At 36.3% G+C, this 15,608-nt stretch overlaps 1 protein-coding gene across 2 annotated transcripts; it reads right to left on the reverse strand.

Annotated features, from left to right (window-relative positions):
* Positions 1-5,069: 5,069 nt before the first annotated feature.
* LOC306861504 (peroxisomal succinyl-coenzyme A thioesterase-like) lies at positions 5,070-15,603 on the reverse strand. Of its 2 annotated transcripts, none has more exons than XM_079403786.1 (12): positions 15,121-15,590; positions 14,859-14,954; positions 13,646-13,848; positions 12,903-13,002; positions 12,581-12,771; positions 11,347-11,510; positions 11,045-11,164; positions 10,869-10,951; positions 10,447-10,540; positions 10,267-10,347; positions 5,939-6,080; positions 5,070-5,804 (listed from the first exon to the last, which is right to left on the reverse strand). In XM_079403786.1, exons 2-12 carry the CDS (start codon positions 14,873-14,875, stop codon positions 5,674-5,676), a joined length of 1,326 nt encoding a protein of 441 aa, XP_079259912.1. In that variant the 5' UTR covers positions 14,876-14,954; positions 15,121-15,590; the 3' UTR covers positions 5,070-5,673. The 2 variants fall into 2 exon arrangements, with proteins under 2 accessions (XP_079259912.1, XP_079259911.1); XM_079403785.1 differs by having other exon boundaries at positions 5,173-5,804; positions 15,505-15,603.
* Positions 15,604-15,608: the final 5 nt, after the last annotated feature.

A 15,608-nucleotide genomic window follows, 5' to 3' on the forward strand; every position in this document is an offset into this window, starting at 1 on the left:
AATCCTTTGCGAGACCTGAAGCGTTGAATGTCTTTCATCAGGTCACTGATAACGCTTTTTCTTCAGTGATTTTCAGATGGTTGTCATTCTCTTGTGGTTGATTAAGGAAACGGAGCACGTTTTAACTCTACACGACAGATTTGAATCAGTAAATTTTTCCTGTGATCTGCAAGCACATCAAACATGATGGAAGTGATATAAAGACACTAAAGACAAATAATGATGGGCATTTGTCTCATGTGTCACCAAAGTGCATCCCTATCCTGCTCAAATACAACAGATTAAGTGTAGGTGAAAGTGACGTGACCTACAGCCAAGTATTCATGCTCTGCATTTAACCCATCCAAAGTGCACACACACAGCAGTGAACACACACACAGCAGTGAACACACACCCAGAGCAGTGGGCAGCCATTAATGCTGCGGCGCCCGGGGAGCAGTTGGGGGTTCGGTGCCTTGCTCAAGGGCACCTCAGTCGTGGTATTGAGGGTGGAGAGAGCGCTGGACATTCACTCCCCCCACCTACAATTCCTTCCAGACCTGAGACTCGAACCCGCAATGGCTTTCTGACCTTTGGATTACGAGTCCGACTCTCTAACCATTAGGCCACAACTTCCCACAATAAGAAATATTATGATTCTCCAAAAAACTAAACCTTTATTCATACAAACTTATTTCAGTCAATGCACTATTACTAAAAAGTAAGTGCAAAATACTGCATCCCAGCACACGACACGATGATGCACAGTCTCTCAGTATATGGTTGACATGATTGTGCATGAATTGTGGTATAACTTTTGGGTCTGTGGTTGACAGTATCACTGTCAACCACAGACCACAAAACAAGATGTTCATGCACTGAGTAGTTGGTGCCCTGATGTAATCATATTTTTTCTCCGACATCTTGATGCTTATAATGAAATGGTGGTGTGTGTCATCATATCTGAATGGCAGACATACTGATGTGTTCACTGCGCAGACTCCTTAGGCGTGTTCGACTTTAAGCGGCGCTGCGCAGAATGGTTAGTGTATGACATCAAAGTACCGCGAGAGCGATAAGAGAGCAGACGGTAGGTACTTTGATGTCCTATACTGACCATTCTGCGCAGCGCCGCTTAAAGTCGAACGCGCCTATTGGCATGATTGAGCTCATTTTTATTTAAATATAGCTAAAATAGCTCCTTGTCGCAAAACAATCAATAAAAGTCGCAGCAACAATGAGAAAGTAGCTAAATTTGGCGACAAAATCCCCAAATTGGCAACACTGATCGATAGTTTACCGTTTTTGAGAAAAGAGAGAACACTGCTAAAACATATTGATGACTAAGTAATACTGATGTTATAAAATGGTTGAATTAATGGAAAAATAAATAAAGGCAGCGGCTATTTGCACTAAGTGTAAATAGCGATAGATTCTATTTACACTATGTTAAAATAGCAAGATTTTCTGCTATTTATACTACTTTTACTTTTCAATTATCTGTAACTCAGTATTGTAGTACAAAACAGTACGCAATAATAACGTATTGAGTGTATAGTTTTAATTCGGGACAATAAAGCCCTCCCTACACCTTCCCTAACCCTACCCGATACTTTTATTTTCAACTTTTTAATTATTTCTTTCATTTTTATTTGAAAATAAATGGCTTTCTGACGCAATATGAGATTTGAAAAGGGAGAAAAAAGTTTGGCAGAAGGCAGACTCGAACTCGGGTTGATCGCGTCAAAAAGCGCGCGTTACCATCTCTAAGCCTCTGAAACTGATGCCGAATTAGCATCTATTTTTAGTGTTGGCTAATCCAATCACACATTAGTGGGCGGAGTTAGTCTAAATAGCCTTTGCCAACAAGGCGGGCTATTTGCACTAAAATTTTAATAATTTGCAGCCTACAAAGCTAACAGCACCGCTACTTCTAGTTCGCTACTCCAGAACATCAGTTGAAGTTTTTCAGTCAAGACTGTTTCCTTTTTGTGGAATTAACTACAAACCCGATTCCAAAAAAGTTGGGACACTGTAATCATTCTTTGGCAGTGTGGGCAAGTGCCAAGTCCTGCTGGAAAATGAAATCAGCATCTCCATAAAGCTTGTCAGCAGAAGGAAGCATGAAGTGCTCTAAAATTTCCTGGTAGATGGCTGCGTTGACTGTGGACTTCAGAAAACACAGTGGACCAACACCAGCAGATGACATGGCAGCCCAAATCATCACTGACTGTGGAAACTTAACACTGGACTTCAAGCAACATGGATTCTGTGCCTCTCCACTCTTCCTCCAGACTCTGGGACCTTGATTTCCAAATGAAATGCAAAATTTACTTTCATCTGAAAAGAGGACTTTGGACCACTGAGCAACAGTCCAGTTCTTTTTCTCCACAGCCCAGGTAAGACGCTTCTGACGTTGTCTCTGGTTCAGAAGTGGCTTGGTAGCCCTTTTCCTGAAGACGTCTGAGCGTGGAGACTCTTGATGCACTGACTCTAGCTTCAGTTCACTCCTTGTGAAGCTCTCCCAAGTGTTTGAATTAGCTTTGCTTGACAGTATTCTCAAGCTTGCGGTCATCCCTGTTGCTTGTGCACCTTTTCCTACCCAAATTCTTCCTTCCAGTGAACTTTGCATTTAATATGCTTTGATACAGCACTCTGTAAACAGCCACACCTTTCAGTAATGACCCTCTGTGACTTATCCTCTTTGTGGAGGGTGTCAATGTTCGTCTTCTGGATCATTGCCAAGTCAGCAGTCTTCCCCAGTCAGACATCTGTGCTTCTCACCATTGCTCAATTCATCGCTCACAAGGGGGTCTGGAACATCTGACATGGGGCCTTCATCCTCCCACCACATACTCTCCACACAGAGATCTGATTGTTTATCAGACAGTGAATATAAGTGTGGAAAGAAACCCAACAACATAGAAAGATTATGACCAAATCATATGTTTTTAAGTTGTATATGTAATGTACTGTATAAGAGATGGAAAAAAAATTACTGAAATGACAATCAAATCTGCTTACCCCAAAATTGTCATTACTGCATGTGTTTTACTTTTATGTTCTCTCTAATTATTCTCAATGGAGATTCTTATTATTGCAATACAACCATTTGTAATCATTATAATAAAATTTAGCATACAAGTCATGTACAAGAGATTTTACTGAAAAAAAAATGTAGACAAAAAAATAATAAAAATTACATACGGCCTATATTATATAGCACATAAAAAAACATTATACATTCAATATTTTGTGTTTAAACCAATTTAACATATCTTTGGATATTTGACAGTAATTCTTAAGTGCATGTCCGTCTTTTATAGTGCATGACTATGTCTAACCTGCAAATGGCTCACAATGCAGAATCTCTCTGGTCCATCCAGTCCACAGGTGGAGGAGGCTGTAAAACAGGGGTGTCTCAGCCCTGCAGGGCTTTGTTCAACCCTGCTCCAACACACAAACCATGTAGTTTTCAAATAAGCCTGAAGGACTTGATTAGCTGGATCAGGTGTGTTTAATTAGGGTTGCAGCTAAACTCTGCAGGGCTCCGGCCCTCCAGGAACTGAGTTTGACACCCCTGCTGTAAGCCAATGGGCTCTTCCTATCAGCAAATCACCTGTAGCAGGGTAACAACTCCCCTCTGCACACTTGTCATTGTGATCAGGTAATTGTGCCAGGGTGTGCAAAGCAATAGCTATGGGAATCACATTGATTGTATTGATTAGATTGCATCCGAATATTTTTTAACATGAGTGACATAACAAGTGACATTAAAAGTTCATTTATAGGGAAGACCGGAGCCAGATGCCATAATTATTGCTCCAGTGAATGTTTAAGGTAATTTTTTCCATATTTTTTCAATTGTACACAGCCACTAACAACATGCGATAATGAATACTCACATGTGATTCTGATTCAAAATAGTGTAGTTTCTGTGATACAACTCTTGTGAGCCCCTAAGTTATGTAACTCGTAAATTATTTCTATTTCATTTTAATTTGTGGAGTATTACATCACTGAAACATTGGTGAACTATGCACATTTTGGCTTCAGGTTACAGTAGAGTCTATTTTATTGAAATTAATATCACATGATAATATATAATGACCCGATGGAGAGCTGAATGTGGCATGCAGGAATCCCGATGGGGTGCACACAAAACTCTAGACACCAAACTTAACACTATGTAACAGTAAAATTGAATACATTTATATTGGATGCTGACACACACAGCATTTCACAAATGCTATACCTGCACCTTTCTTTCCATAGCCTACTTATACATAAGAAATAGACACAATAAGTAAAATAAAGTTTTAAAATATAACTAATACTGTTTTGAATTATGATAGGAACTCTTAAACAACTTTTATTCCCTACTTCTTTCGAAATCTACCTTACAGAAACCAAAACCCAACACACTTATCTGTGCTAAAACAATATTTCTGGGTCACCATCAAACTTCATACATAAACGTTATGAATGGATGAATACTAAAACAAACAAAAAAACTTACATATCGTAAGAGCTGTAATCTGGAGAATCCACATTGTTGCTCTGGTTCTCCAGCAATGTTTTCCAGAGCTGAATAACTGTGTGTGGAGCTCCCGCCCATGATGTTAGTCAACGCTGATTTATGCATGTAGTACTGCTACAAACCCTGCATCAAATCTCAAATCCTTGTAAGTTGCCTACCGAGACAGTATTTTGGGGGCAGCACATTTTAGAATGAGCGTGATTCTTTGGCCATCATACTGTAGGCGCGGTGACGAACAACGTTTGTCAGGATAGTTATTACGTTAAAACGTTCATACTTTCCACACACTTTGATTCTTTCGGTGAAAAAACCTTCTTAAAAATATGATTCTATGTGGCGTTATGAGTAATGTGAAACAAACACATTATTACTTCCCGCTTCTTTTCTGGTACCCTAATGTTAACTAAATAAAAATATTTTTAAAAGTATAAAAAAATTATCATCATTAATGGAATTAGTTGTTCTGCTTTTTGGACATTAAAACTAAAATTTTCACCCCCCCTCCCCCCTCCATCATTACCATTTGTCATACCATCAAAACCAAATGCTACAGTACTAATATTTAATTTTATGGTGGAAAAAACAAACAATAGGCCTATTTGTAATTACTTAAGCATTAAGCAATACAAAAAACAAAGAAAACACTAACTTTTAAATAAGAAAAAGGAAAGGATTTTTAAAATAGCAAATTTACTCCTCCACAACCGTGAATTTAAACATATGACATTAAACATAGCAAACATATTACATTCCAAGTTAATTACATTCCTGTATAACATTCCTATATATACCCAAACATTTTAAAATCTGGTGGCTTTTGCATCAATTCTTCTGTTCAAAATTCTATCATAATTAGATAATAGGAAAATAGAAACCATTATTTTTTTATCAAAATAAATTAAACAAAATAAAATTAGATAATGGATTAATCTCATTTCAGCTTTGCATTTCTAACACATTCTTAGAAATAGGTACAAAATGAAGTGTATCAAGAAATATTGCCCAACACAACCTAAACTGTGCTTTTAATGCCATAAGTTATTGTCATCATAACCACTTTTATTTTCTACAGATACCGAAGTGAAAAGTAACATGTGCTGGCAATCACTATCAACATTATTTGAAATAAAGTTGAATTGTTGTAAACGACACAACTACAGTTTGGCTTTTACTGCGAAGTTTGAACGGAAGTAGAGGTGCTGCCGCAGAAATGCTAAGATCTTCTCCCATGCGTCTTCCTGTGCATACGCGTGCGGTTTCGTCTGTCCACCCCACAGCATGACAACTGCAGCAACAACAACGCATTCAGTGAATATTCAAACAGGTACATGCACATACAACCACACGTTTAAGAAGGTCTAAATATATATATTGATCCTATGCAAAAAGGAAAAGTAACAGTAGTTCATGCATGCTTACTCTTCTCTTTCATTTCCTGCAGGATGAAGTTAGATGCTCGAAAGTGAGGCGAGTATGGAGGTTCAATCAGATGACCCGCGCCAGGATACGTCAGGACCGTCAACAGGTGTCGATTTCCTGCTTTCTCCATCATCATCTCCATCTGAGTGTAAAAGACGAAGGATTCAGTCATAGCAGGTGAGAACACTACACCAAGATTAACTGCTGTAAATAATTTAAAGGGACAGCTCACCCAAAAATGAAAATTAAGTTATTACGCACCCTTGTGTGGCTCTAAATAAAAAAGACATTACAGGTACATCTCAAAAAATTTGAATATCGTGAAAAACTTTTTTTTTGTAACATTTCAAAAAGTGAAACTTTCATATATATTTTAGATTCATTACATGTAAAGTAAGACATTTCAAAAGTTTTTTGTTTTAATTTTGATGATTAGATCTTACAGCTCATGAAAGTCAAAATCCAGTATCTCAAAGTATGTTAATTTATGCACTCATTAATACTTGGCCGGGGCTCCTTCAGCACAAAAGCTCCAGCATCAGTGAGGAATGGCATGGAAGCGATCAGCCTGTGGCTCTGCTGAGGCACTATTGAGTCTTCAGTTCGTCTGGATTGTTGGATCAACAGTTTCTCATCTTTCTCTTGAAAATATCCCATAGATTCCATCTGGGGTTCAGGTCAGGCATGTTGGCTGGCCAATCAAGCACAGTAATATCATGGTCAGCAAACCACTTGGAAGTGGTTTTGGCAGTGTGGGCAGGTGCTAAAGTCCTGCTGGAAAAGCAAATCAGCATCTCCATAAAGCTTGTCAGCAGATGGAAGCATAAAGTGCTCCAAAATCTCCTGGTAGGCGGCTGCATTGACTCTGGACTTGATAAAACACAATGGATCAACACCAGCAGACGTCACGGCACCCCAAATCATCTCTGACTGTGGAAACTTCACACTGGACTTCAAGCTGCTTGGGTTCTGTGCCTCTCCAGTCTTCCTCCAGACATTGATTTCCAAATGAAATGCAAAATTTTAATTTATCTGAAAAGAGGACTTTGGACCACTGAGCAACAGTCCAGTTCTTTTTCTCCACAGCCCAGGTAAGATGCTTCTGACGTTGTTTCTGTTTCAGAAGTGGCTTGGTAGCCCTTTTCCTGAAGACGTCTGAGCATGGTAGCTCTTGATGCACTGACTCCAGCTTCAGTTCACTCCTTGTGAAGCTCTCCCAAGTGTTTGAATCAGCTTTGCTTGACAGTATTCTCAAGCTTGCGGTCATCCCTGTTGTTTGTGCACCTTTTCCTACCCAATTTCTTTCTTCCAGTCAACTTTGCATTTAATGTGCTTTGATACAGCACTCTGTAAACAGTCACACCTTTCAGTAATAACCCTCTGTGACTTACCCTCTTTGTGGAGGGCGTCAATGATTGTCTTCTGGATCATTGCCAAGTCAGCAGTCTTCTCCATTATTGTGGTTTCAAAGAACAAGAGATATCCTGAATTTATACTGTAGGGATGGACGTTTAATGAAACTCAAATATAAATATTCTAATATATTGAGATACTGATTTTGACTTTCATGAGCTGTAAGCTCTAATCATCAAAATTATTATTATTATTTTTTAAATGTCTTACTTCACATGTTTTGAATGTAAAATATATATGAAAGTCTCACTTTTTGAAATAGGGTACAAAAAAATGAAGTTTTTCACGATATTAAAATTTTTTGAGATGTACCTGAAGTAGACTAGTACTTTTTTGTTCTTAAAAATTAAGAAACTTTCCTTTTTTTTAGTGAATCAGTTGATCCATTTCACAAAACCAGTCAATGACCTAGTCACAGCTCATTGGAGGAGAAGAATAACAGCAAATAATAGGGTGATTCTCTGAATTGGGTGCCCTTCAAGTCCCCCAAACTTACTTCAAAGATTTTCAATTGAAGGAAATCACAAAATGCATTTTAACGCTGTCAATTAATAGAACCAGGTGCCTTTGCATTATAATGCAACACAATTGCTTTTTTTTATTTTAATTTAAATATAATGGGTTGCCTAAGTAGTAGACAACAAGCATGTTTGCATGTCCTCACTAACCATCATTACATTTTCATTGAATATCAAACAAATAAAAAGTGCAATTTATACCAAAATGTTGCTGCTAATATAATCATATGTTGGTCTACTTAAACTAAAATATACATATATATATAAAAATGCATTAATTATATATGAAATTGCAATATTTATACACGACCTCCAGTTTGTTTTCAACCCCGTCACGCCATTCTATTTACCCCCCTATAAAAATAATGGATCAATCCCTGTGGCATCACATCCAGGCAGTGACATCACACAAGTCTCTTGAAGAACATGCTGCAAAGAAAGGCACTTGCCAGTATCTTTTCTTACCTATATTTCATGTTTTTCACTGTCAGATTAAGATCGTCAGGCTCAACATTTCAACTCTGTTATATGACTAAATGATAGTAAACAACGGTTTAAGAAGAATTAAATAATAGTTTAGCAAAACATTAAAATTTTATGATGTCCTAAATGCCATGTGGTGCTACTGTCTTAGCTAAGCTAACTGTTTTAGCTACTGTTAGCCAAAAACTTCAACCCCGTCACATTCAACCCCGTCACATTTTTTATTATAACAGGGTTGAATCGTTGTGACAGTGTTGAAAGTTTGACACTTCTTAGTAGATTACTCAATTGTAGACTTGTTGTATTGTAATGTGAACTGTCAGAAATAATCAATTATGGTATTTTATGTTCAATATTTCCAAATGGAAAGATCGATTGATGTTAGTGATTAATTAATGCTTAATGCTTTTGATTTAATGTTAAATACTTACTAAAATGTTTGTTTGTTTTTGCCAACTTTAATAAAATTAAAATGTTATTGAATGTGATATCATTAATTTTACAGGTAAGAAATCCATACTATTATTGAAATAATGATCATCACTTCAACCCTGTTATCATTTTCAACCCCGTTATGCAGAGTTCAACCCTGTTATTTGACAGTTTTTATTAATATTTTCGTGATAAGAAGACAAATTAGGTCAATGTTTGTTTTGCTGTGTGCAGAATTTACAGGACAGTCGGAAAAAATATGAAAGCCTAATTAAATCCTAATGTTAATGCATATTTTGTGATAAGATATGAAGACCAATGTTAGATGCAGTTTTCATGACCTGATTTGGTATTCAAATGGTGAGTATTTAAAAGTAAAATTCTACATGCAATAAATGATATCAAACAAGGGACATCTCATTGAAAAGCTTCTACAAAAATTTACTTGAAAATCTTTTTAAATCATATTTAAACAGGGTCCAAGTGGTCTGTGACGGGGTTGAACTCCAAAACAACTTTCAGTAAGAAAAAACACTCGATATCGATTAGAATTTCATGCCTGAGGTGGGAAAATGTATTTTCTTAAAGGTTTGACTAATCCACTATAAAGTAAAGTAAGTCGTAAAGTCGTGACGTATTGTCAAGTATGGTGACCCATATCACATGAAATGATCAGAAATATAACTATTTAAGGTGTATATATAAAAAAAAAAAAGGTATGACCCAAAAGGCACCCAATTCAGAGAATCACCCAATAACACGTTTAGTTTTGTTCCTCATACAAAGCATTCATATGACTATTTTTTTGTAATACTGCACACTTTAATGCATTGTTCATGTCTTTTTGAAGGTTAAACTCGTTCACCCATTTGTTGTAAATGTATTAAAAGTCCTAAGAAGATTTTGTTTATAGTGATAGTGGCACCTCGTGGCCAAGGTTGATACCGCATGTTAATAGGCCAGCTCAAAGAGAAATATTCGGTGAATATACTGTATATTCCACACCTGTCGTATTTTGAGATATTTTGAGAATTGTCTCAGTCTTTAATGTAAGTCCATTCACTGGAAGTCAATGGTAACCAAAACTGTTTGTTACTGTTACTAACATTCTTCAGAATATCTATTACGGTTTTATTTTTACACGATCAGTTTTTAATTTTAGGTTTAAGTTTCAGTAAGTTTTTCTTTTATAATTTTTTTATTAGTTTTAGTGCTATTTCAGTTCAGTTTCAGTCAAGGCAACATTTATAATTTACATTTAAGTGCAAGTTTTTTTTAAAATCTAATAATATTTTGTTTCAGCTTTTAATAATTTTAGTAAACAATAACACTGATATAAAGGTAAAAAATCATGGAGAAAAAAATGAATTGATAACATCTTTGGTAACTATTCCTTTGATATTGTCTTACAAGGGCTGTCCTTTTCAGGTATCTTATGAAATCATAAATGTTTAGTAATGCGTTCAGTTTGGCCAAACTCACATCTTCAGCAGATTCAACAGAAGCCCAGTTCTGATCATCACCAGCGTTCACCAACAGAAGAGGACACTTTATTCTCCCAACCTTTGTGTATGTGAAAAAAAACAGAACATTAAAAACAACAACAGACAAAGAAAAAGACAGTGTATGAACAAATCTATATAATCTATAAATTGTACTTACATCCACTTTGAGAGCTGGGTCTGAGGGAATCGGCAAGAGGATGTCTCTGTGTATTACCTGGTTCTCCTCATTCACGCGTACCCTATCTATATACCTGCAAAAAACATTACTTGTTACGGTTTATCATTAGGATCAATCTTTTACTGTAAATGTCTCATATGGATAATTTATTGACTGTTATTTTTATATATGGGCAGATAAAACTACTCAAATCTACTCATTTAAATAATCTAGCAATTAAATGTGTGGGTACATTCCCCTAATAATAATAATAATAATAATAATAGGTGTGCATAAACGAGTTTTAAAAATTCTCCAGAGTTTTATGTTTTATAATAAGCACTATCAAGAAATATGAATTGCTATAGCTTTAGATAAGGCCCAATCAGCTTGTAAACTAATAATATTTAATGCTCACTTACTTTTTCATTTCCTCAAAGACTTCAAAGAGGGATTTATCAACAGGAAACACATGACTTCCGCTGATACATACACAGCACTGGGGCTACAAAACAGTCATATGACATTACAAACTAAAAAGCTGTATTTAACTGTAGATTACTGTACGTGTGTGTGTGTGTGTGTAGGATAAGCAAACCTTGATGACTTTGGAGTAGGCCGCCATACTGAGTGTGACAGCACTTCCAAAAGACAGTCCAAGCATTGCCATACGGTCCCTCTGTACCTTTGGATGATTCTGCAGGATCTGGTATGCTTTCTACAAGAACAATGTATATGCACACACACAAATATGAAGTATGGGAAGAGGGAGACTGGAAGTTTCCTCTAGAAACACATGAAATGCATGGGTAACAAATGAAATGACAGGTCGGTAACAGTTGCAGCTCATCAAGGATATCATGTCACTTTAGGAGACCGTCAAAAGTTTAATTGCATTACCTCAAAGTATGACACATCAACATCAGCTGTTCTCAGCTCTTCTGGAGCGAGGTACTCAAGTGCCATGGATGCAAAGCCATGAGATGCAAGCAAGCCAGAACGATATTCAACCAAACCACCACCTCCTCCCCACAGGTCCAGCACTCCAGGGTACGGCCCAGGACCTAAAAAGCACATGGCAAGCTATTTACAGGACCTAAAAGTCTCCAAGAAAACTGTCTGTATATACTCAATAACAACCCGCTGTGTGTCAGGATACAATCACAGCCAAATGTGCCAAGTGGTTTTAAAAACTTTAAGAAGTTTTCATTTAAAGCCGTTTTAATATAAATTATAAATAAAAGATCTTTTCTTTTGTGTTGTGACGCACATCAAGTAAAATGGATTCACAAAAAAGAGCTTGCAGTCAGTATTGTATTGCAGGGTTTAAGCAGACTTAATGACTGGAGAAGTTTGGCATACATCACCAGAGAGATGTGTATACAGATAAACACATTTATTATCATTTCATGCCGACTATAGAAAAATGCCACGTGTCAAGCACCTGAAATAACAGATATCAAATGTAATAGATATTTTTTCTTACGCCTTGAATACATCTGAGTGTACACATTAATCATTATTTTAAAAAAAAACAACTAATTAAATATATTTTTCAATGAACGTATTTGTAAGCATCTTGGAATATTATCTAATAAACAATTTTGACATTTTACAACCTGAACTAACTTTGCCTTGTCATAAAATTGTTAAATTATCTCATATATTTTAAAGGATATAGTGACCTTGACATACATGTTATGAGGGTTTCTACATGCATGTTAAAACAAGTTTGGCAGACAAAACTATTATTTATTTATTTTTTCAAATCAGGGCTTTAGTCCCACTGGTCTAACTTTCTCAGTTGGTCGCACGAGCACATAATTTGGTCGCAATTTATTTTTTGCTACAACATTTGATTAATCAATGCATGCTGATGAACTTTTTTCATAGTTTATAGTTATATGGTAACGGAATATTTTAACTCGCACATTCTCAAAAAATGGTCACAGTCTAGAGCCCTGCAAATGCTGAAAAAGTTATTTCAAATGCTAAGAAATAATTTACATGTAATGAATCTAAAATATATGAAAGTTTCACTTTTTCACCATATTCAATTTTTCTGAGATGCACCTGTATATATATATATAAATTGCATTTTAATGTATCATTACATCATTGTGAGGTTGTTTACCTGGAGGAAGAAATAAAGTTCCTCGTACTCCATTCTCTCTGAGGTTTACCCTCTGCACACCTGGCGCAACATACCAGCGCTCTATGACACTGGTTGCCAGGGGTGTTTGCTGGCTGAATCCTTGAGATAGATGCCCACCATATACTGAGATGTGAATTACCATCGGTGTGAGTATATTTGTCTTACGCAGCCTTGAATAAAAGAGACATGCTAAATGAAATGCTAAACAATTGATGACTTTTCCAAGACTTACATCTCACATTTTGTATTCATTTGGCAAAAAAGGGAATTTAAACTTTGTGAGACAGACAGCAAAAGTTACCTGAGTCCAGGTCGACTTCCTGGTATGGGCCTCATGCTCCATAACAACCCCATCTGCTCTGTGCCTTCATAGGTGCCTCCCAAACTTTCATCTTTGGCCACTAAATTTCAAAAGGATAAAATAATTTTATATGTTGGTCAAAGTAGGTTATTCATCACCATTCAAGTTAGTTTAGGTAGTTGATAAACTGGATTACCATCTGGCCAGGCTGGGGATTTCCTTTCATTATCTCCATATAGTAAACACAGTTATGTTATAGAATTAAGCATATTTAGTCTATACCACCTTCAGGAGGATTTTATTCGGTAGGGATGAACTAAATGGATCCAAGATGACAATAAACACTTTTATACTATTACAAAAATAAAAGCTGCTCTTTTGAACGTTCTGTTCTTCAAAGAATCCTGAAATGTATCATGGTTTCCACAAAAATTTGAGCACAAATGTTTTCAATACTGATAATAGTAACAAATGTTACTTGAGCATATTAGGATAATGTGACTCAAAACTTTGCCTATGGCATTTTAAAATATTTTGAAATGGTAAACAGTTTTTAAAACTGTAATAATATTTCATGCTATTACTGTTTTCCTGTATTTTTGCATCCTGTAAGCATAAGAGACGTCTTTCAAAAACCTTACGGATCCCAAACATTTGAATGGTATTGTATGTTGTTGGCAGGTCCTATATTACCGTAATAACTTTAATAACTCTAAGGGCCATGCATTAGACTGACTGTGCACCTGTCACTGTCCCGTATTCATCACTGATGTAGTGTCCAAATGCCTCCCAGAAGTCCTTGTCCTCTGATTGATGTAGAGAGTGTAGCGTCACCTTTTGATTTGGCAGTAAATTCATTATGACAATCTGAAATTTCTCATCCACCAGTGCTCGATTGGGCTGAACAGTCAGCAGAGGACAAGTCCCCCTCTCTGTGCTCACAGTCCTATACAAAATAAATGAGAGATTTAAAACTGTATTAAACAGCATGGTTGTGTATAAACAATTAGTATTTTTGAAAGAAAAAAAAAAGTAGTGGCAGCAGTTTTGGTTGGTATTTTTGTTAAGTTAACCAAAGGATTATCCAATTTGACCAAATCATTCAAATCAGTTCTGATTTGACTCATTGAAAAGATCCGACTCACAAACGGTTATGAATCGGGCATGGCTATCTCCTTCAGAAGAGCTCCACGAAGAGCTAAGGTGGATGTTGGGATTTTCAGTGAATAACGACTTTTATTTAGAGAATTTGGGATTGTCCTTGACACATATTGTATGGCTTCGGACTACTTGGAATACAAGGCAAGAGTCATGTCAACCACATTTATGATGCTTCTGTGGTGCTCCTCGTCCTTTTTGAAGTAAGTTATAATATTCAGTCAACATTGACATTCATTGTCATAGAATTTTCCAAGAAAGACAAAAATGGGCTTTGGGACAATGGTAAGGCTGAGTAAATGATAAACATTTTGCTGGCTGATAAACGATGATACAATAAGCGTTCGTGAAATTATCTACAAGGTGGTATTTTTCCCACCGCAATGCTATTACTATAACGTTAGTAGGCTATCGGTACTTAACCTGGTATTAGCACCCTGCTAAAAAACAAAAACAATAGAAACATCACAGAAATTCCAATGTTTTCATTAAAATACCATTAGCTTTCTCCAGTAAAACATTACAAAATTCCTTTTTGTGGTGTGTTTTGGGCATTTTTCCAATAGGATTTAACAGCATTATATTTTCTATTAAAACCAAAACAATTCCCATTATAACCATTAGATTTTCTATTGTGTTTTGGGCAGGGTTTTATTGTTTTTTTCAGCACGGCTGTCTTTGTAAAAAACAAACAAACAAACAAAAAAAGCTGAATTTATAATTTTACTGTAGTAAAACTATAGTATTTATGTTAACTTTTTGTAAGGGACGTGTGGGGAAAAAAATAAATGTCTGTACCCAACAGGTGCCAACATGATCAAATTAGACCAGGTGTGTCTTCTGGGATGGGTTTCAGATATTAAACTGATCCAAACAGCGTCGGGTCAGAAATGTCTGGAAAACAACGAAAAAGATTTAAATAGTAGCATTGTACAAAAACAACATGTTACCACAGAAGAAATCTGAATGAAACCAAGCACTGGCATGAGCTAAAGTTGTGCTCGGTGGTGTTTGAGACCCAGCCGGAAGCTTTTAACACTGCGAACTGTATAAATCTTACCTTTAGAAAATTATGATTAATCATACGAAGTGTAGATGGAAGACAGATGATCTAGCTATCAGATTGTCGTAGTAATAATGAATAACTTGAAGTGCAGCTCATGGGCTAATGCTGATGACGAAATGTTACCTTTGACACATTTGTTTGTGTGCTTGCAGCAGCAAAGGTCGTTTATAACTCTTTTCGAGTATGTTTTCTGTTTCAATATTTTATGTTTATATACAGTGTAAAAACTGTAATTTAGCATGTCATTTTGGAGGGGAGAAACATCCCAAAAACTGCAACACGCTCACCACCACGGTGTAGCAAGAAAACGCGTCTATATCATTGCAGTAACGTTCATCTGCACATTATTAAATGACAACATAACGATCGGTTGCATACCATAATAATGTCATTTCAATCCATGTGTTTTTATGTCCTAGTCCAGTTTTCCTATATTTCCATCCAGTGTTGACTCACTGCACAAAGCAACTGCAGGGTTGCCA

This window comes from Barbus barbus, assembly GCF_936440315.1.
Source record: "Barbus barbus genome assembly, chromosome: 42".
NCBI lineage: Eukaryota > Metazoa > Chordata > Actinopteri > Cypriniformes > Cyprinidae > Barbus > Barbus barbus.